The sequence below is a fragment of the Polypterus senegalus genome, chromosome 1 (genome assembly GCF_016835505.1).
Source record: "Polypterus senegalus isolate Bchr_013 chromosome 1, ASM1683550v1, whole genome shotgun sequence".
NCBI classification, from domain to species: domain Eukaryota; kingdom Metazoa; phylum Chordata; class Cladistia; order Polypteriformes; family Polypteridae; genus Polypterus; species Polypterus senegalus.
Genome location: NC_053154.1, coordinates 313,533,974 through 313,557,747, shown reverse-complemented (window position 1 = coordinate 313,557,747; position 23,774 = coordinate 313,533,974). Strand labels below are relative to the sequence as shown.

Genomic DNA, 23,774 nt, shown 5'->3' with positions numbered 1-23,774 from the left:
TTTCTTACCTAAATTGTCTGTACCCTCTTCGCCAATGAAAATCGATGTGTAACAATGATACGATATTATTGTAATGGCTAGCATTGTCACACTGGAGATGGGCGGGTTCTGGATAGATGATTGACAGCAGGGTATTGACAGGTGTGCTGAGCTCTGAGTTCCTATACCTTTGAAGTCCTAGAAGGTTCGAGAAGGCAGGTGGAGACTCCAATGGCATCATAAATTGAGCCTTGGAGATGTTAACGGGGGTAACTGGAAAAAGGGACATGACACGAAACGCTGGACGACGATCGGGAACACTGCGAATGCGGAATAACCTGCCCAGTGAAACGACTTGTTATTTTTACAGGGCGTTTACGAGTTTGATTGTGCAGGAAGACTGATGTAAAATATCTATTGTGTAATAAACGTGCCCGTTATTGGACTTAACTTCCAGTCGGTGTGTGTCTCGGTCTGTCCATCGCGGTGTTCGCTACATTATTATGAGATGTGATTGGTTGATTCGATCACACGAAAATTTAGTAACTGATAAAGTACTGTAATATTTGCGCATATCCCCGAAATGTTGCAGATTTTGAATTCCGTTTATTTTCAGGCGATTTTTAAAATAGAGTTAAACTGCATGTTCGAATGGAATGCATAAGAGATATTAGCGATGAAAACGGCGTTTAACAAGTTTAAAGGATTATGACGTCATTGGGGTATAGTACGCCGATTAGGACAATCTAGATTATAACGCAAAAATGAAATGAGCTGTTACTGAGTATTTGTTTAGACAATTAAGTAAGGTGTTTCCCACAGCATAAGCATAGAAATAATGCTTGTCGTTTCTTGTGGCTTTCATTTTCCATTCGGTTAGTACATAACGTGAAAAATGCAAAGAAGCGTCTTCTGACTATGTGAATTTAACGGAATTCGAGAAAAAAAAAATCACCCGTTTTATTGCTGTAGGAAGTGACGTCAGTTAAAAGGCGTGTCATGAAGATTTGCTTGGAGAGTGTTCTGGAAATCCCGGAAGTGACAGCTGCGTCGAACTGCTGTGCTGACTCTCGCTTGTTGGCTCGCTGTTGCTGCTTTACATTCGGATTGCGTTTGAATCCTATGGCCTAAGCAAGAAATCAACGTTTCCGTGGCGTTTCACAATCGCCGTCCGACATCTCCAAACTCAAAATCGAGTGGTTTCGAGAGTTTTGATGCTACTTTCAGCAGGAGTATATAGCAAAATATTTACGCACAGCTGTTTTGGGAGCTTGGGAACTTCACCCGGGGCCGGGCCGGGCCGGGGAGGGGTGGGTGGTGAGGAAGGGTTTGGAAGATTTCGAAGATTTCCCTCGAGTTGTTTCTACTCTACAAGAAAATAAAGAAGAAAGCACGCCGCCGCCGCCATGGATTTCGAGAACATCTTGACGATCGCATCGCAGAACCAAGGCATGAGTGCCGTCCCGGTAAGAAGTGCTGTAAAGTAAATCAATGTATGTGACTTGGGGATCGAAGAGTGCTGATGTCGAGATACACCATAGTATGGCACCTCATTTTGTAACATACTGACTTTTTGAAATGATAATCGCAGTGGTATCGCTGAGGGCCCAGACGTGGCGAATTTGCAGAGACCGTGTTTGAACCGGGTTAGACACTCATCGTCGTCCTTTGCTTCAGTTTACTTTATTGCTACCTTGCAAGTGTAGCCTACAAAGTCATATTTTAATAAGAGATGAGTCATTTATACTATAAAATAATTGTTCTCACTTTCATGTGCATTTATAAACTTTCTTTTTAATTTTTAGCGAATGTTAATGAATCTTATTTGCTCTTTTAATTTGACGAGGTTAGTCGTAATTTGAAAGTTTCAAACTGAGTTGATGAAAATAATTATAAAATTAGAGTTCTCGATGTATGGGATGGTTTTAATCAGTCTTGTTTTATAAAAAGCACCATTCCCCTAATAGTCCCCTCCGTACAAAGCAGGCAAGAATCTGCACACCCACTTAACAAGATAAGGAGCAACTCCTAATAAATCACAGAAACAATCAAACCAGTGGAGAGTTTTGGAAATGCTGTGGCTAAATTATTTACAAAAGCAGATTGCCAAAAAGTGTTAACAGTTACTACCAATTTCTTGGAAGTGTTTTTTTCTTGCCTTAACTTAATAGCAATTTACATGGAATAAAATCCTGTTTTTCCCTTTCATGTTTTTTGTTGTTGTAGTACAGTCTTGAAAGGAATATTTGTTTTAATATATTACCTTCCCCATGTATTTTCTAGTGATAGCTCAGAAAAAAGTTTAATATGTTTCTATGCAGGACAAAAGTAGGTTTTATTACATCAGTAACTTTCTAATACAGAGAGTGTGGCTAAGGACTCTGGACTATAAAACCTAAGGGTCAGCCTGGGTTCAAATCCCACTACTGACTCTCTGTGACCGTGAGTCCCTTCACCTGCCTGTGCTAAAACTGGAAAAACAAAAGAAATGTAACCGATTGTATTTTAAGTTGCCTTGTGCAAGTCCCCTTCATTTATTGGTCAAGACTCCTGTATTCAGTTCAAAAGCACAGTGTTATAGGAATGTGTTTTCCTGTTTGTGATGCTGTTAATACAATTATAGCAAAACATATAAAGCTGCTTGTGTGTTACACGTTTTGAGCATACAACTGAATAATTGACATGTATTAAGATTGCAAGAGTTTTTCTTTTATTTTTTTCTATGAGCGTTTTTCACATCATTTAAGATTGTACAGCACATGGTGGCATTGGTTTCTGTTAGAACAGGGGTGCCCACACTTTTTTTGGCTTGGCAGCTACTTTTAAAATTACCAGGTCAAAATGATCTACCTACATTAAAAATGTATATATTAATGATGTATGGCCAGCCGTTCATCCCGGCCAATACCCCCACGCCGCCAGGTGGAGCCCTCCCTGCAGTATGAAGGTGCCCCAAAGACCAGCAGGGCATCATGGACATTGGACTCTTTATGCACAGCCCTGCTGGATACCATGGGGGCCGCTAGGAGACGCTGCAGGGAGGAATGACGAGTATTTGCCTTACGCCCCAGAAGTACGTCATTCCCCTTGTCAATGTGACTCGGACGTACTTCCGGGGTGAAGAAAAGGACTTTTTAATCTGACCCGGAAGTGATAGAAGATCACATGGACTGGGGATTGGAAACACGTCCGGGTCAGGGACTATAAAAGAATGAGAGAGATACTAGAGCGTTGAGCTGAGCTGAGCTGGGTGGAAGGGTGGCAACATGTCTGGGAGAGGAGGATTGATTATTGTAGTGTGTTCGTGTAATTATATGAGTATTGTGGAGATGTATTGTGGCCCCTCGTGGACCCTGTGATCATCAGAGGTGACTGTGTGCAGAGGGTGCAGACCTTTAAATATCTGGGAGTGCGGCTGGATGACAAATTGGACTGGACTGCCAATACTGATGCTCTATGTAAGAAAGGTCAGAGCAGACTATACTTTCTGAGAAGGTTGGCATCCTTCAACATCTGCAGTAAGATGCTGCAGATGTTCTACCAGACGGTTGTGGCGAGTGCCCTCTTCTACGCGGTGGTGTGCTGGGGTGGCAGCATAAAGATGAAAGACGCCTCATGCCTGGACAAACTTGTTAAGAAGGCAGGCTCTATTGTAGGATTAAAGTTGGACAGTTTAACATCTGTGGCAGAGCGACGGGCATTAAACAAACTCCTGTCAATCATGAAGAATCCACTGCATCCACTGAACAGGATCATCTCCAGACAGAGGAGTAGCTTCAGTGACAGACTTTTGTCACCGTCCTGCTCCACTGACTAAAGAGATTGTTCCTCCCCCACACTATGCGACTCTTTAATTCCACCCGGGGGAGTAAATGCGAACATTAATTTTATTTTAATTTTTTTTTTTCTTCATTTTTATTACTATTTAATATTGTTTCTTTGTATCAGTATACTGCTGCTGGATTATGTGAATTTCCCCTTGGGATTAATAAAGTATCTATCTATCTATCTATGAGGGTGCTTGTTGCACATTGTTGTCCAAATAAAATGTTATTGGACTTTTACCACGTGTCTGGCATCTTGGACAAGGATTCAAGGGAGCAATAGCACCCCCAATCAGTTATATATATATACACACATATGTACATACTGAGTATCAGAGGTGGGTAGTAACGAGACACATTTACTTGAGTAACTTTTTAAAAAATTGTAAGAGTAGATTTGCTGCACCACAATTTTTTCTTTTACTTGAGTACATTTGTGAAGAAGAAACGCTACTCTCACTCTGCTACATTGGGCAACACTCGACTCATTACTTTTTTTCCATTAGATAAAGTCTGACAGACAATTTTCAATCTGCTCTGTGTTAGCATATGCTGTCAAGTTGCGCTCACGCCTTCCATTGCGTCTCCAGCTCTGATGCGAGGTTTTGGATGTTCCCCAAATCAAGACGCTGCAGCTTTAAGGACAGATGTTGCATTTTTCGTTTGAAAGCATTAACTGAGCTAATCATATTGACCGTGGTTTTCTCTTTTCCTTGCAGCTGTAAATTAAGCTCATTCAACATGTTGGTCAGATCGGAAAAAAATGCCAAGTCTAGCGGCCATTGATCGTTAAGTTGCTTGTATTCTTCATGTTTAATGCCAAGGAGAAACTCCTTTTTCTCTGGCCAGGGGTCTTGAAATCTCAGCAGGAATTTCTTCTTAGCCATCTGCCTCAATGAAGGCTTTCTTTTATCGTCTCTACATCTTGGAAGGACTTCTTATGCTTAACATTAGAATTACCAGAGCCTACGAAAAAACTCATAGATCTGTCCCACCTTAAAACGCTTCACACATCTCCGTCATGTCTTTTGTCTTCTAAATTTGTGGCTAAGCAGCCTACTACCACATTCCCCACCGGCGCACAGTTTTCTCAGCTCAAGTCTGTTTAACTGCATGTCAGTTGCTTGGAGTTGTATAGAGTGAGAAGTCAAGCAAAATGACACCTTTTATAAATACTATATTGTTATTTGGAACACTTGCATTTCATGTGTGTTCCGTGTCTACATAGATCTATGTACACACATCATTAAAAAAGAAACGTTTTTCATGTTTTTGTCATAATTGGCAAAATGTAGACATAAAGTTTATGATGTGTGAAGCCTGAAGTCAAAATATCAAAGAAACCGTTTCACAATAAGTACAAATATTATAGAACAAGTGTGCTTTTATTCAAAAATATAACTACAGAAAAACAACCCGCGTTAGAATGCGATAATGACACGCATTTGCTAAGAGCGCTGTGGTGGCACAACGGTATCAGCTCTTAACTAGTAGTCTGAACTTTACAGGTTAAATTCCAGATGAGTCCGTTTTGAAAAGTGAGCTGCACGTATTCTTACTATTTTAAAATAAAACCATACATTTGATTCCAGTCTGTAACAGCCAGTGTAATTTATGATACTTGTAAAGGTTAGCTTTTTTTTTTATTCTGTTATTCTCTCGGCTGCTTTCGCGATCCCAACTCAAACTCCCGCCCCCATGCTGTTTTCTCAGACGTGCTATAAGAGAGACAAACTCAAATCATGATGACTGTTCTACATCGGATCAAGAATGCACTTTTGCCATTGCTGTACTTTGTATATATTCTAACGCTGACTTTATATTTTCAGGAATGACTTTATATATTCAGAAAATCATTGTAATTGCCTGTTTGGCACCCCATAAAGCACTGTATAATAGATATATATAAAAAAACAGCTAAGGGGATAGATATATTGATAGATAGGAAGGAAAGGCACTATATGATAGGCAGACAGGGAAGCTGCTATATATTAATAAAATTACTGTTATTACTATATACACTCACCTAAAGGATTATTAGGAACACCTGTTCAAATTCTCATTAATGCAATTATCTAATCAACCAATCACATGGCAGTTGCTTCAATGCATTTAGGGGTGTGGTCCTGGTCAAGACAATCTCCTGAACTCCAAACTGAATGTCAGAATGGGAAAGAAAGGTGATTTAAGCAATTTTGAGCGTGGCATGGTTGTTGGTGCCAAACGGGCCGGTCTGAGTATTTCACAATCTGCTCAGTTACTGGGATTTTCACGTACAACCATTTCTAGGGTTTACAAAGAATGGTGTGAAAAGGGAAAAACATCCAGTATGCAGCAGTCCTGTGGGCGAAAATGCCTTGTTGATGCTAGAGGTCAGAGGAGAATGGGCCGACTGATTCAAGCTGATAGAAGAGCAACTTTGACTGAAATAACCACTCGTTACAACCGAGGTATGCAGCAAAGCATTTGTGAAGCCACAACACGCACAACCTTGAGGCGGATGGGCTACAACAGCAGAAGACCCCACCGGGTACCACTCATCTCCACTACAAATAGGAAAAAGAGGCTACAATTTGCACAAGCTCACCAAAATTGGACAGTTGAAGACTGGAAAAATGTTGCCTTGTCTGATGAGTCTCGATTTCTGTTGAGACATTCAAATGGTAGAGTCAGAATTTGGCCTAAACCTAATGAGAACATGGATCCATCATGCCTTGTTACCACTGTGCAGGCTGGTGGTGGTGGTGTAATGGTGTGGGGGATGTTGTCTTGGCATACTTTAGGCCCCTTAGTGCCAATTGGGCATCGTTTAAATGCCACAGGCTACCTGAGCATTGTTTCTGACCATGTCCATCCCTTCATGACCACCATGTACCCATCCTCTGATGGCTACTTCCAGCAGGATAATGCACCATGTCACAAAGCTCGAATCATTTCAAATTGGTTTCTTGAACATGACAATGAGTTCGCTGTACTAAAATGGCCCCCACAGTCACCAGATCTCAACCCAATAGAGCATCTTTGGGATGTGGTGGAACGGGAGCTTCGTGCCCTGGATGTGCATCCCACAAATCTCCATCAACTGCAAGATGCTATCCTATCAATATGGGCCAACATTTCTAAAGAATGCTTTCAGCAGCTTGTTGAATCAATGCCACGTAGAATTAAGGCAGTTCTGAAGGCGAAAGGGGGTCAAATACCGTATTAGTATGGTGCTCCTAATAATCCTTTAGGTGAGTGTAGTTAGACAGGGAGTTCAGGCAGGCAGAACGGTGAAGGTTTAAAAAAAAATAAAAAATAAATTCTCCCCAGCGGAGAATTGAACTCGAGCCTCTGAGTGTCCAAATCTTACTGGTCCGCCACAGAAGCTGCTGTTACATTCTTGAACCTTTTGTGAAAGTGTTTATTTGATCTTTGTCCTTCAGGCTTTACACATTTTATAGTTTATGCCTATATTTTGCAACATTTATTACTAAAATATAAAAAAGTTTCTGTTTTAACAATGTGTTTACACAGGTTACTGTAGAAACAGAACACACATGAAATGAGTGTGTTCCAAATAACGATCTATTATTTCCACTCTAAAATCCCACTTCACTCCCAGATAATCAATCAAGGCATAAGCTGGGAGAAGTTTGTGCACATTCTGTGTCGGTGGGGAGATGGAATAGCCGGCTGCTTGCAGCTTGTGTTAATTGGTACATTTAGATAAACAAAAGACACTGGCGGAGAGACGGTTTTAAGAAGCGATTTAAGGTGGGACGGATCTACGAGTTTTTTTGTAGGCTCTGGTAATTCTAGTGTTAATGGTAGAGTGACTCACCCAGAACGATGCTTCGGTGTGTCTGCCTTTGCTTTTAAATTCAGCTGAGTGAAAAATGACGGCTGTCCGATTAACTGCGATTTTAGTTCCCTCTCCTTTCTCTTTCTCAGATTGCTTTTCGGAAGGAAGTCAGTTTCATAGTTTTTATGAACAGTTCGAAAGTGCCTTTCCACATTTTCCTTCTTTGGAATAGTAATGATAGATTGATAGATCAGACAAACGCACTTCGATTGTGACATTGTGAGAAAAAAAATCCTCTTCCAATTCCACATCCAGCCCATAAAAAACAATTTTTTTTTTAAATCTCTTCTTTAGTCGATATAAATTGGAAGGCTAACTCGATCAGTTAGATAGCCAGAGTTTTACAGTAGCTTGTGTGTTTGATCGTGCGTGCGGGATGACCAGTGTGTTAGAACAGGGGTCCTCAATCCCAGTCCTGGAGAGCCGCAGTGGCTGCAGTTTTTTGTTCTGACCTGGTTGATTAATTAGAAAGCAATTCTTGCCAATAAAGCACTAAAAAGCTATGTCAGGTCATACTCATATCCTAGATTTTCTTTCCCTTTCTATCATGCAAATGATTTGAAGGCTAAAATGGACGAGTAATTCTCAGTCCTTCACTTTTTTCTCTTCATTTTTCTTCCAAGTATTTAATTAAACCCAATAGTGCAGATAAATACACACAGGTGTAAATGTAAATAAGCTAAATGGAGAAATGCTGCTCTCTCTTGTCATTTGTATGTTATTGATAATAAGGAGCAATTAAAATAGCTGTTTAAGACATAATTAAGCAATAAGGGCTCAAAATCACTAAAGTGAAGCAGAAGTGTTACTTTAGCAATAAGTGCTTTTTATTAAGCGACTGGGTTGGAGGAAAAACCTGAAGCCACTGCGGCTCTCCAGGACCGTGATTGAGGACCCCTGTGTTAGAAGAAAAGAGATCTCAGACTGCCTGCCCTGTATGTCAATCAAGTGGCAAATGCCAAAGGGAGGATATATGGTAGACTAACATTTAAAAAAAAAAATTTTTTTGAATGCAACGCAATCTACCTGCACTACCTTTCTGATCTACTGGTCAATCGCGATCGACGCATTGGGCACCCCTGTGTTGGAACATTAAAACACTCTCTAGATGAGAACAGGCCATTCAGCCCAGCAAAGCTCTCCAGTCCCATCCACTTATTTCTTCCAAAAAAACATAAACTCAAGTTTTGAAAGTTCCTAAAGTCTTACTGTCTACCACATTACTTGTTCGCTTATTCCAAGTGTCAATCGTTCTTTGTGTAAAGAAAAACTTCCAAATGCTTGTGTGAAATTTACCCTTCACAAGTTTTCACCTGTGTCCCCATGTTCTTCATTTTAAAATAACAATCTCAATCCCCTGGACTAATTCTCTTCATAATTTTAAACACTTCATTCAGGTCTCCTCATAATCTTATTTTGCTTAAACTGTAAAGGCTCAACTCTTTAAACCTTTCCTCATAACTCACCCCCTGTAGCCCTGGACTCGGCCTAGTCGCTCTTCTCCGGACCTTTTCTAGTGCTGCTATGTCCTTTTTGTAGCCTGGAAACCAAAACTACACACAGTACTCCAGGTGAGGCCTCACCATTTCCTTATAAAGCCTGAGGAGGACATCATGATCTTTGCAAACATGCAGTGGTACTGTATGGCTTCCAACTGTTAACAGTGGATGTAAAGTTGTTCAAGACTGTTGGAATCAAATCATAGATATCACCATCTGAGTACTCCAAATAACACTTGAAAATTTCCTGTTAGTGATGGTTGTCTTAAAGATGCACAGCCCAAGAGACATTCAAGGGGGTGGGTGGGAGCTTGAATTGAATTCTTGAATTCACCAGAGGAAATTCTGACTGGAACAGGTCTAGCAGAACCCAATTTATAACAGAATCAAAAGACAAGTTTCTGAGAGTTAGCAGCTTGTGTGATCGATCGTGCAGTACCTATAACTCAATTTAAAGAAAAAAAAAGTTCCAGAGTAATCTCACTGTTTGTGTCAGGATGTGATTTTTGTGGACATACCGTATATACTAACGTATAAGTTGGGACTTGAAACCCGAAAAATCGATCATAAAATCAGACCCCGACTTATATGCTCATTTAAAACTACAACACTTAATTTTATTTTTTATTTATTTTTTGTTTTTTTTACATCTTCTTGCCTCCTCCAATTTCACACCAGTTTCTCAGATGCATCGAATTTTGTTGCAGCAGCGCAGTTACCAATTTGTTTTTGCTACTTCAATGACGTTTAATTTAAAAGCAGCTTCATATTTTCTTCTGATCAAATGCTCCATCGTAGATAAGGGGATGTTCTTACGATAAAGGTGTGTAAGGGGGTGAGATACAAAAAACACAAATCAGTGTAAATGTCTCTTCGGAATAGTTCGGGTATCACTGTGTGGTCACGTAATCCTAATACGTAGGAAAAAAAAAAGGCTGTATGCGCTGTGGTTACTCTCCCAGGTGGGCGTTAGCATATCGCAATCTCTTGAAATAATAACATGAATTTTCCGCATTCAACTTACACGACCGACATTATAAAATAACAGAAGTTATATGGTAAAATGAAGCCCTGACTTATCTGCTGGAGAACTTATCCGCGAGTATATATGGTATCTCAGAAACTAATCACTCTGTGGAATTGAAACATGGCCCACATATTAATGCGGGAAAGTGCTAAAATCCTATTGGTATTGAGTAAAATTGCTCCAAAGTATACCTTTACATGGTATATGAGTACAGGCAGGGGAAAAATCTGTGAGAATGTGAAAATTCATATAACCTTATATTTAAAGCTGTGTAGCATAGAGGTTAAGGCTTTAGACATCATGACACTGTGTGACCATGAGCAAGTCGCTCCACCTGCCTGTGCTTCCCTTGGAAAAAACACAATTGGTCACATTTCTTTTATCCCTCAAATGTTGCAAGTCACCTTGGATAAAGGTGTCAGCCAAATAATAATACTATAAAAATTCGGCTGCAGTATTTCTCGGCTACAGTGACAACATTTTTGTATGGAAAGTCATGCTAGAAATCTTTTTTTTTATATACATATTACTGCACAAGATACTTTTAGATTGCATAAATCCTCTCTGTTGTCTGCTTTTTACTGAAATATTCAGAGATACGGGCACAGGTGGCCCACTGTTAAATACTATCTACTTTTTCTAAATATTCTTCCCACCACCACGTGCCAAAAGTCTTTGTTATCTAATTTTGAGGGTTACACATTCAGAGTGTTTAGTCTGGGAAACTGAAACGTGATGTGTCTGGCCTTGTGGAATTGCTTATTGTCTGATACTGCAAAGCAGTACTTCCGCAACGGCACTTTTCAACTGAATTAGAATTTTCAAAAAAATCAAAATCTTAAGGTGTAAATGTTTGTGTTAGTGTGCTATGAAGTGTTCTTGTGCCTTGTCCCTAGATGGCTTGTGCCTCTGCTCCTGATGCCGTCATGAATTGCCCTGTTCTTGCACAACCCTGAATGAGATTGAGCTTGATGAGTTTTTAGAAAAAGGCAGAGCATAAAGGCTGAAAATCATTTTGAAGATTTATGTTTGCTAATATAATGGAGACGTTCATGTCGTGCAGCTGATTAATCAGTGTCTTCTGGCCTCCTAAAATCCACCACCAGCTCCTTGGTTTTGCTGATGTTCAGTTGTAGGTGGTTTGAGTCGCACCATTTAACAAAGTCCTTGATTAGGTTCCTATACTCCTCCTCCTGCCCACTCCTGATGCAGCCCATAATAGCAATGTCCTCCGCAAACTTTTGCACTTGCCAGGACTCCGAGTTGTATTGGAAGTCCGATGTATTTAGGCTGAACAGGACTGGAGAAAGCACAGTCCCCTGTGGCACTCCTGTGTTGCTGACCACAATGTCAGACCTGCAGTTCCCGAGAAGCACATACTGAGGTCCATTTGTAAGATGGTCCATGCCACAAGGCATGAATCTACTCCTATCTCTGTCAGCTTGTCCCTACGGATCGGTGTAGCATATAAATGATGGCATCCTCTGCTCCCACCTTCTCCTGGTATGCGAACTGTAGAGGTTTGAGGGCGTGGCGGACCTGTGGCCTCAGTTGGTGAAGCAGCAGCCGCCACACGGGTCCAACATGTATGATTTTACTGTCTTTTTCAAGAAAATTACACACTGTAAACATAGCATTATGGACATAAGTGGATAGTGTACAAGTAACCCAAGTATTTAAATTGCTATGCTTAAACTTGAAATAACATGTGCATGGCTAAGATGTTGGGGAAAAAAAAATGTGCTCTACTGTATAGTTTAATATTGGTGTCAAAATGTGACGTGAGAGCTCTTGTTTTCCAAGAACAAAGGGTATAGCATGATGTGCAGTTAATCAAAATCTGCAGTTATGTTTGCATAACGGATCTTTCAGTATTGCAATAAAGTGTTTCAGTCCTCCGCAGTAGGTTACCTCTAGTTTGCAGCTGTCTTACCAAGGCACACCCATTTTCACTGCAGAAATTCCCCAGAGCTGCAGTCGTAGCCAGATGTGTATCTATGTGGATTATGAGAAATGTCAGTCATTTCTGCACAATACAACATGCTTTATTATATTCAAATGTGGGTGCATAGGTACCAGCTAATTTAAGTGAAAGATAAACAGCTAGTAGGCAGCCAGTGTCCGTTCGACTCGCACCTGTTTAAGGGAGATGCGTATCTGAGGTGAACGACAAAATTGTTCCTACATGAGGTTCAAAGTGAAACTAAAGATTATTAAATTTACAATTTGAAGTGAACACATTTTCAATTTGTATTATTTTACACTAGCTGTGTAGGCCCGTGCTGTAAAAGCCCAGAGTCCTACAAACTATTGAAATCATCAGAAAAAAATTTGAAATGTAGAGATGACAGGTGGTTGAAAGGAACAACTCTGGGAGGGTGGCTTGTTTTGCTAATGTGCTCACATTGCTTGTGCATTAGCACAAAAAGTGGATGGGATACCATTTTGCTGATGTCGGTGGCTAAGCGACTTTTTGTCTTTCTTCTGAGGTTTCGTGTTCTTCTCGCGGCTAAGTGAGTTTTCTGTTTCCTCTGAGGCGGAGCCCTTACCCCGACTGCACTTCTCACTTCCGGGCCAGACAGACACACACGCATGCGCACTTCCACACGTAGATGTTTATCTATAAGATTGTACTATTCACAAACTGCAGACTCTGAGCATTTGCTTGGGTTTACTGCTATAATCTGATATCTAAAGTTTTGAATGTGTATATGTGTGGTATACAGATCCACACCATTGAACCCTATCTCCATTAAATTTTTTACAGGGGAAGACCGTAAGCTATCTTTTTGTTATGAAATGTGGGCACATTTGAGTACTTTATTAGTGCCACTAGGAGGCTTTTTTGGGACCTGGCACAGGCATGTAAAGCTGCACCGCACTGCAAGTCTATTTAGTGGATTTTGATCTGTGGCTACATATGTTCCCTTTTGGGGTATTTATTTGGTGATCAGACCTGGTTCTTTATTCTATCACAGGCAGCTTATTATGGTATATCTGTATCTAACTATTATAAAAATAGTTATACCATGCAATATTTACATACATGAAAACACAAATTGTTTTACATAGTCAAATAGAACAGTTTTATTTAAACAATCTAATCATGGAAACTACTGTAAGGTCATTAATATAATTAATATCTGAACAAGTGACAACAGAAGAGTGGAAAACAAGAACTCCAGTCAATGGCATTACTGGAAAAGTAAAGCCGGAGAACTCCATGGCCATTTATTACAGAGAAAGCCACCTGTATATTTGTAGATTTTATTTATTTATTTATTTATTTAAGTATGCCAAAAGTTTTAGAACACAACAGTTTCTTTCAGTTTTTCTTCAATATATATGTATAAACGTCTTCGCGTGGAAGTGCCCCAGAACACACTGCATACACTCTGCAATAGCTGTGATGCGAACTGAAGTCGTTTGAGTGTTATGACCCTGGAACACACCACACACATGCTGTGCACTGGGGTGTTTGACAGCTCCTCTGTCAGGTGAACAAACCAGCACAGTTTCAGCCTCTGTTTTTGTGCCACTTGCGTTTAGAGATGCCTCCTTGTGACTTCTAGTTCCAGCAGCTCTCTTTGCATCTCGCATCCTCCCCTTGCTGGCTGTGTGACTGTGATTGGTCTGTTTATGTTTGCAGGTCAGTTGTCTCATTTGACATATTCGCTACTGTTCTTTTCGGGATTGTTTTGTAATCCTAGCATCCAGCCCTATAAAACAATCTTTCTGTCGAGTCTTTACAATATAAAAATATGTATGTGTTTGGATAAAATTTGACAACCTACTTTAGGGTTGCAGGTGAAGTGAAACATAAAATAATTAACATTGCATAATTAAAAAAACACACACTTCCCGACCAACTGCCTGATGTTTTCATTGAGGATTTATTGATGTTTAGTGGAATCCATTCTTCCCCTTACTCTCAATGTGTTTTCCATGCCAGTAGATGCCATAATAGATCCACACCTGTACTTCGCAGTTGGCTTAGTGCTACAAATGCTGCTTCATTTTTTGTACAAACAAACCTTTTTTTAAACTTCATACTTAATACACTGTCTTTTGTGATGAAATTGCAGGCAAGATTTCTTTAAGAGGGTTATTCCATGAAGGCCATGCCCGTGTAAGTAACGGTGCACAGTGCAGCAGTGCACCACCACTCCTTTCTCAGTGAAACCTGTCTGCAGGTATCTTGCAGTCGTATGTTATCTTTGCTTTGCCTGTTCCAGCTCTTCTTCTATTCATCACTTGTTTTGGTCTTATCTTGCTCTCCACGGTCCCCCTTAGTTATCATTTCTTAATTTAATTTCAGACACTGGAAACTGCCACCTCAAAGTGCCTTGGTACCTTTTTATAGCCTTCCTCTGCTATCAGTAGGCGCTTTTCCACTGCATAGTACGGCACAGCACGGTTCAGTACAGCTCACCTTGGTTCGGCTCAGTTCGGCTCGGTTTGCGTTTCGACTGCAGTTTAGTACCGCTTTAGAGTGTGCAGGATTATTCACGTGTCGTTATAGTTGCGCCGACCTCCTGAAAAACTTTTTCATTCCGCGTCGCCCCATCCAGCTCTCGCTGGATCCGCTCCTCGGCTACCAACGAGAGGAACGTCTGTACTTCCTCAATAGACCACGAAACGGCCATTTTTGGTTAAAACAAAATGGTGCGTCCAAACCTTCGCTGGCTGTTCTAAAAATCTAGCGGGTCTGTTGTGTCTCGTGTCGCAAGTTCAGTGACACAGTAATGACTATTTTCTCTGGCCAATCAGTGACCAGCAGAGATTACACGTCACGTTTTGGTAACAGTTCGGCGCGCTTGGAACCTCGGCTGAGGTGGTACTAAAAAAGGGACCAGGTACTGTTCCCAGTTGAAAACCCCCCCCAAAAGTGAGCTGAACTGAACCGTGTCGTGCTGTACTATGCAGTGGAAAAGCGCCAAGTCTGTTATCAGATCTTCAGTTAGGTGTTTAAAAGAGTTATGGGACCTTACAGTTGAAAAAGTGTTGAAACTTTTACAAATGCAACATTTACTTTTTACATTTTTTTCCAGTTCATCAAATAAATTGTAACTGTACATTACCGTTTTTGTAAAAAAAAAAAATGCCATTGCTTTAATTTATTTGCTGGTGAAGTTGTATTTACTATCTTCTACTTATGAATATGAAATTTGGCCAGGAATGTCTAAACCTTTGCATGAAATTTATATGTCGTTACATGGATGTTAATATGTACATTCTTCAGGTTAACATTTATGAGTATTCAGATGGACATCATGGTGGTTTTGTATAACAAAAAAGAAGTTTTCATGTCTATTGTTTCACCTCTCATTGCAGAAGAGATACAGTTTGTCAGTTGGACCACCCAAAAAGGACCCCAAAGTAAAAGGTGTAGCATCATCTGCAGTGCAAGCCTTCTTGAAAAAAAAAGAGTTGGAAAGCAGAAAAAAAGGTAAGATACTCCACCGTTGCAAACTTTGTTAGTTTAATGATAAAGTGCCCCAAATAGTTGTTGAAGGCACCACCTCTGCAGGCATCATGCTAAATATAATTGTTAGTATACAAAATAATGTAGCATCATATTGATTTTTCTTTACACTTGTCCATGTAGACTTTGAGCATTCTCCCTGTTGTCTGCATGGCTCCTACCCTCTATTCTCAAGGATGTGCAGGTTAGATTTATTGTTGACATAAGGCTGAGCTTTTCTGAGTGTCAATATGGGTGTGTACACTATCAGCCAAAAGTCTTAGAACACAACAGTTTCTTTCAGTTTTTCTTCAAATGGTAGAATTTAAAATTTAATGAATTACCTAAAATGGTGAAAAGGTAAGCAGTAAACTGTCAGAGGTTTAAACTTAAACTTAAAGTTTAGGTTAATAAAAACTTGGGGAGGAAATTTCATAACATTACAAATGGGCCTTCTTCATGGAACTACTAATTGGTTAAAACCCAGAGGTGTTCTGCAGCAGTTGAAATAAATGAAGCCTTACAAGTTGAAGCAAACAATTTGAACAGGCGTCCCAACTTCTGTTGTTTACGTACAACCCCAGCAGAGTTGGACCAGACTGTGTTACAACACCCTCTGAAGTACTACTTGGGCGATATTCCAGTGATAATTGCAAGAAAATGGCAATTAACAAATGAAGTGAGACACAGCCTTACAAGCCTTTGAAGTGTGGGCCTTTCGTTTAGAGAAATTGCAATAAAAATGAAAGTGGCAATGAGTACAGTGGTGTCCTGCACAGTCCAAAGGCAATTGGAAACTGCAAGAAACTCTGTTTGGAAGAGATTTGGCAGGCATGAAGTCGAAAGCCAATTTGAAGACAAATAACTGAGGGTTACCAGCTTACATGATTGGCGCCTCACACACAACAGCCTCAAGCAGAGCTCAAAAGGCTCAGTTTCTACGGTGAAGGGGAGACTTTATGCTGCAGGTTTCACTTTCTTTGGGTTGTGATTTCTGGCTCTGCCCGATCTCTTCCTATCAGAGTTTCTTCCAGTTTCCGATTGCCTTTGGGATTGTGTAGGACACCACTGTACTCGCCGACTCTTTGATTTTTTTTCCACAGTTTCTCTAACTGAAAGACATACACTTCTAAGGGTAATAATGCTGTCTCTCATTTCATTTCTTAATTGGCATTATCAGTGAAATATTTTCATAGTAGTACCGTGATATATATTTAGATATGCTTACATCTAAAATCTGCGATAGAGTGAAGCCGCGAAAGTCAAAGCGCGATGTAGCGAGGGATCACTGTATTTGGAATTCCGGCTTCACACATTATATAGTTTATGCCTACATTTTGTCATTTACTACTAGAATATAAAAAACGTTTATGTTTTAAAAATGTGTTTACACAGATTACTGTAGAAATGGAACACACATGTTCCAAATAACAATCTATTATTTCCACTCTAAAACTCCACTTCACTCCCAGATAATCAATCAAGGCATGAGCTGGGAGAAGTTTGTGCACGTTCTAAGTCGGTGGGGGGGATGGAATAGTCGGCTGCTTGCACTTGTCTTTATCGGTACATTTAGAAGACAAAAGAAGCTGGCGGAGAGGTGGGACGGATCTACAAGTTTTTTCGTAGGTTCTGGTAATTCTAGTGTTGAGAGAGACACACAAGGTTTTTATGTAATCAACAAAAGTTTGGACACCTGTTCAAATTGTTTGCTTCAATGTACAAGGCTTAATTTACTTTAATTGCTGCAGAACATCTCTGGGTTGTAACCTATTAGTTGTTCCATGAGGGAGGCCCATTTGTAATGTTACAAAATTTTCTTTTTTTCACTTTTTGCTAACTTAAAACTTTAAAAGTGAACTTTATGCAGTTTACTGCTTAACTTTTTACCATTTTAGGTCAATCATTCCTTTTCAGCTGATTACATTTGAACAAAAACTGAGGTGTTCTAAAACATTACAGAAATGCAGAAAACAACTTTTCTGTAACTCAATGTGCTGTTGAAGGAAGTTTTACTCCAATGCTTCATTTATTTAGAACTTCAGTTGAGGGATGGATGAACAGATGGATAGATATTTCATTATTTAAATAAAGAGACATTCTAGATTTTATAGTTTGGGAAATTAACAATTGTCACTTGTTTGTGTCCATATTGTCCGTTTTGTCAGACCCCATGCACCCCCAGCAAGAAATTATCTCTTTAACATGAAGAAAGAGATACCATAGCACCTGGTGGTATACCACCAATTTGGGCCATTTAGCTACTTATTTTCATGTAGTTGAGTTGTACAGGATATATACGAGGGAAATGTATAGTGGTGAGGTCTGCGGTAGGAGTGATGAATGCATTCAAGTTGGAGGTGGGATTACATCTGGGATCGGCTCTGAGCCCTTTCTTATTTGCAATGGTGATGGTTGACAGATGAGATTAGAGAGGAGTCCTTGTGGACTATGATGTTTCGTGATGACAGTGTGATCTGTAGCGATAGTAAGGAGCAGGTTGAGGAGACCCTGGAGAGGTGGAGATATGCTCTAGAGATGAGAGGATGAAGGTCAGTAGGAACAAGACAGAATACATGTGTGTAAATGAGGGGGAGGTCAGTGGAATGGTTAGGATGGATGGAGTAGAGTTGGTGAAGGTGGATGAGTTTAAATTCTTGGGATCAACAGTACAGAGTAATGGGGATTGTGGAAGAGAAGTGAAGAAGAGAGTGCAGGCAGGGTGAAATGGGTGGAGAAGACTGTCAGGAGTGATTTGTGACAGACGGGTATCAGCAAGAGTGAAAGGGAAGGTCTACAGGACGGTAGTGAGACCAGCTATGTTATATGGGCTGGAGACGGTGGCACTGACCAGAAAGCAGGAGACAGAGCTGGAGGTGGCAGAGTTAAAGATGCTACGATTTGCATTGGGTGTGACGAGGATGGACAGGATTAGAAATGAGGACATTAGAGGGTCCGCTCAAATTGGACGGTTGGGAGGCAAAGTCAGAGAGGCGAGATTGCGTTGATTTGGACATGTGCAGAGGAGAAATGCTGAGTATATTGGGAGATGGATGCTAAGGATAGAGATGCCAGGCAAGAGGAAAAGAGGAAGGCCTAAGAGAAGGTTTCTGGATGTGGTGAGAGAGGAAATGCAGGTGATGGGTTTGACAGAATAAGATGGAGAGGACAGAAAGAGATGGATCAAGATGATCCGCTGTGATGACCCCTAACAGCAACAGCTGAAAGAAGTAGTTACTTATTTTCATGTAGTCATCTGCTTGCTCTATTCTTCCTTGTTCTGTAGTTGTGTTACTTGTGGTTTTTGGTTATGCATTGTTCTCTCTAGTAGATGATTAATGTTTATCCCTTATTTTTTATTTTCCATTGTGCATTGCAACTGCTTTGTTACTGTTATATCCATCTACTGAGCTGTTGTAGTACTGTGTAATGTACCATCACTCTGTGCTTGAAGTTTCTTCACCAGTGGGTACATTTTACTGTAAGGTATAATAATAGTAAATTGAATTGAATCAAGTCACATTGTGCCAAATGCAAATAAGAAATTTTCTTTGACCCTACATCTCTAAGACTGTTCCCCAATTCATTCAGTTTTACTCTCCTACATGCCAGTATACTGGGAGGCAGCCTAAATTTATTTGCTTAGCAGACACATTTATCCCAAGTAACTTATTAAAAAAAGGTATCATAACTGAGTAAACATTAGTCTAGGGGACTGTTTTGGAACAAGTGTTACAGGAGGAGGTTACAAAAGTGGCCTTCAGAAGTGAAGAGCCCAGAACCAAATGGAACTATGAGGACAGATGAAAAAAGTCTGCATTAAGATGTGATGACAACACAAAGCTGTGGAAGGTAAAGCTTTAGTAGTTTGTCTAAATGCTGTTCAGCTCACTTTTATTTGATGCACCATCCACACCAGCTAAACAGATACTGATGTTTCAAGAAAGAGAGACCATTCTTTTTTTTGTTTTTTTTAAACAATTTTAAATTTTTTTTTTTTTTTTAATTTTATTAATTTTATTGAAATCAGATAATATTCCATAGAAACAAGTCAAGTTTAACAAAACTAGGTTCGAAACAAATCGATCTCCACCCATAAGAAAGAGAGCTAGGTCAGCAGAGTAAAACTTTAATAACTGTAAAAATATGTAGATATGTAAATGAATCAAAGTAAATAGAATAAAGAAAAAAAAGAGATGAGAGAATCTGTTTCCTCAGTACTTTAAATGCTTATTTTAAAAATTTTATAGATTTTTTTTCCCCCAATTTCGCTTTGATCGCCAACTCCTTCCCAACACTGCCAGCACTCTGCGCCATTGGGGGGCTGAACGCACCTGAAGAAGACACGGCCGCTCCTCTGAAAGCCCTCTTAAACGATGATAGAATGGGAGACAAATACGTTTTTGTTTAACTCCTCTTTGCTCGATCAGCTGCTGGCTTGCTGCTGCTGCCATGCCGTGTGATCTGTACTTTGCTCTGAAACCCCTTTTAAATGGTGATACATTTTCCTACTTTCATTATCTCTAACCTGCTCTGCATGTGCATCCCGGGACTTGCTTCCAAAGGTTGTAAGTATGATGTGACTTATCCGTCTCGCAGGAAGTGAAAGTGACTCTGTCTCTCTTCAGAAGATCACATCAAGTTGCCAGCAGTCTCTCGTCGCAAGACTTTTTTTAAATTTTTATAATAGATACTAGCAGGAGTACCCGGCATTGCCCTGGAATCTATAACCGTTGAATTTCCCAATTAAAAGAAACAGAGCATAGAAATAGAACAGTTTTCTGATTCACATTTTATTGTAAGTTCCTCCACTGTGGATTCTGTCTGCTATGGTGTTTCAGACGCCCTTGAAATAGACTGTCTTGTGGCATCTGAAGTGGACTTTCCAACTCTGTCTTTTTTTTGGTTGCATGGCTATATTGGCGAAAAGCAGGACAATTATAATGTGTTACATGGTATTACGTACGGAATAAGCATCACAGTGAGATGAATTTACGTTATTTACGATACGTCGGAAAGTGAACAAAAAGCACCAGTCAGTCAGAAAGAACAATACTGAAATCGTACTGTGAGTCGGAAAGCGAGCAAGTATAACGGACGTTGGCAAATGAAATATAGCACTATCAGAGCATGTGGGAGTGTGACGTTTGGAAACGCGGGTGTGTTAGATGGTCACGCGTATTGGGTCGTTCAAATTTTACATCCATACGGCAGTTCCCCTCCATCTGATCAAAGCAATCTGACTCATAGACATATATAGATAGACGCCGCATTCACTGTGTTGCACCGTCGACATGATACATCAGCACGTCCACCCTATTGCGAGTGGCAAAAGTGCCATTTAGACCAATGCAGGTAGACGTGGAAACCGGGTTTTGTGATGAAAAAACGATAATGTTTAAAATACTATCGTTTACATACAACAGATTTTGGTGAATCGTTTAAATGCAATTATTTATATCCATTTATACACTAATAATGGCAACTATTGAATAATAATAATTATTATTATTAAATAATTCTTCCCTTATGTTATAATGCATTTTTCTTTAATATTTATGTCACTGTCTCTGGACAACATTGTTAAAGGATCCATTCACATGTGCATGCTACGTTTGGCTCGCAGGGGCTCAGCATTTAGAATTGCCAACCAAGCACTGGATTAGATAGCCAAAGACAACTGGAGGATTGTATAGTCAGCCTAAACACAGAATAGTATTTCTGTTTTCTGTCAGTACAAAATCTTCTTTCCTTGTTGGGAGAATGAGAACCGGCATGTAGGCATTATGCTATTCCTGTATTTTGTGGAGGAGGAGTTCAGTCCTTTCCTGCCCTTGTTTGGAGACCAGAGAGGGTCCCTGCACGTGGAGCAACCAGTATATAAGGATGAACCTACTGCCAATACACTTTGAAGCTGTCGGACCTCCGTCCGAAAATCCTCTCCGCGCGGTAATGAAAAATTGCAGCCTACGTAGATCAAGACTCCCACCTTGATAAGTCTGTCATCAGCTTTCCGTTTGTAACCGCGTAAACCGTCAGTAAATGTAAGCTAAAGTATATTTTTCTCATGTGATCCTTATACCGCCGTAATCACGAAGGGAGGGATATCGCCTTTTCTGTCATATTACTATATTGTTTAGTTACTTAATATGCCGCAATTTCAAAAGAACACATTTCCGGGGAGCTAATGCCTCCAAATTAAGCACCTTATAAGTAACATTTCTCGGACTGCCTTCTTCCATCTCCGAAACATTTCTAGACTTTTTCCTGTTCTTACGGAACACAGTGTGAAGTATTGGTTAATGCCCGAGTCAACTCGCGTATAGATTACTGTAATGCTATTCTATCTGGCACCCCACAGAAACATATCTATCGCTCACAACTTATTTAAAATTCCACTGCCAGGATAATAACCTGCTGTTGTAAATCCACTGAACATATTACACTTACTCTCTCTCTCAACTTCACTGGCTCCCTGTTAACTACAGAATACAATACTAAATACCACTCTGAACATTTAAAGCTCTCCACAACCTCACTGATCTCCTACAGACTTGCACTCCTCCCGCTCACTCAGATCCTCATCTGCAACTGTACTTTCTGTACCACACATTAGAAACCGTGGTATGGGAGCTCGAGCGTCTCTCATGGTGTTCCTCAACTCGGGAATTCTCTTCCATTTTATATACGTCAGCTCGATTCAATAACACTTTTTAAAACTGCCCTCAACTTTTCTTTTTACTAATGTTGTTTACTTTTATTGTAAGGTGACCTTGAGTGCTAAGATTATAAAATGGGATTTTCTAATGGCGGAATATAACCAAAACAATCATTCAACCTTACCAATGAAATATAATCCCCCGGGATCTGGTTTGGAGCGTAAGGCGGTTTGTACAATCCAAAGCAGCACATGCGTGAGGCATCCTTATCCATTACTTCACTCCACAGCAGTGCCTCTCGCAATATGGCAGCGACGTTGATGTACGATGGTGCTGGTCATGCGGCGTGTAGTAATTCTATGTTTGAGGTCGGCCTTCACATACTTGGACACTTCCGCCATCTCTTGGCAATTTAAAGAAACATGGGTAAAGAGCAACGCACAGAGACCAAAGCTGCTGCTAAATGGCGCTGCAGTGAACTTGTGTTGCAACATATGGCCATCTTAAATACGGGGACCTGTGCAGAACGTGGTGTCAGTGAAAAGGTTCCCCATGGTTTACCACGAACATTTTTCCGAACCAAACATACCCTATGACCTTCTCCTGGTCACAAAGGAGCCCCATGCCCAGTTCGGTGCAGATTTATATGGCAGACAAACAAACATACACACACACATCGATTCTGCCTCATGCAGTGCATCCGGAAAGTATTCACAGCGCATCACTTTTTCCACATTTTGTTATGTTACAACCTTATTCCAAAATGGATTAAATTAATTTTTTTTCCTCAGAATTCTACACACAACACCCCATAATGACAATGTGAAAAAAGTCTACTTGAGGTTTTTGTAAATTTATTAGAAATAAAAAAATTGAGAAAGCACATATACAATAGTATTCACAGCCTTTACCATGAAGCTCCAAATTGAGCTCAGGTGCATCCTGTTTCCCCTGATCATCCTTGAGATGTTTCTGCAGCTTACTTGGAGTCCACCTGTGGTAAATTCAGTTGATTGGACATGATTTGGAAAGGCACACACCTGTCTATAGAAGGTCCCACAGTTGACAGTTCATGTCAGAGCACAAACCAAGCATGAAGTCAAAGGAATTGTCTGTAGACCTCCGAGACAGGATTGTCTCGAGGCACAAATCTGGGGAAGATTACAGAAAAATTTCTGCTGCTTTGAAGGTCCCAATGAGCACAGTGGCCTCCGTCATCCGTAAGCGGAAGAAGTTTGACACCACCAGGACTCTTCCTAAAGCTGGCCGGCCATCTAAACTGAGTGATCAGGGGAGAAGGGCCTTAGTTAGGGAGGTGACCAAGAACCCGATGGTCACTCTGTCAGAGCTCCAGAGGTCCTCTGTGGAGAGAGGAGAACCTTTCAGAAGGACAACCGTCTTTGCAGCAATCCACCAATCAGGCCTGTATGGTAGAGTGGCCAGACGGAAACCACTCCTTAGCAAAAGGCACATGGCAG

General features: G+C 40.4%; 1 protein-coding gene across 1 annotated transcript in view; it reads left to right on the top strand.

Moving 5' to 3' along the window:
• Positions 1-1,014: 1,014 nt before the first annotated feature.
• Positions 1,015-23,774, top strand: part of spty2d1 (SPT2 chromatin protein domain containing 1) — a 50,616-nt gene continuing 27,856 nt past the window's right edge. Inside the window, 2 exon segments of the mRNA XM_039736230.1 lie at positions 1,015-1,445; positions 15,508-15,622. Of these exon segments, the coding sequence (XP_039592164.1) occupies positions 1,386-1,445; positions 15,508-15,622 (175 nt within the window). The 5' untranslated portion in view covers positions 1,015-1,385.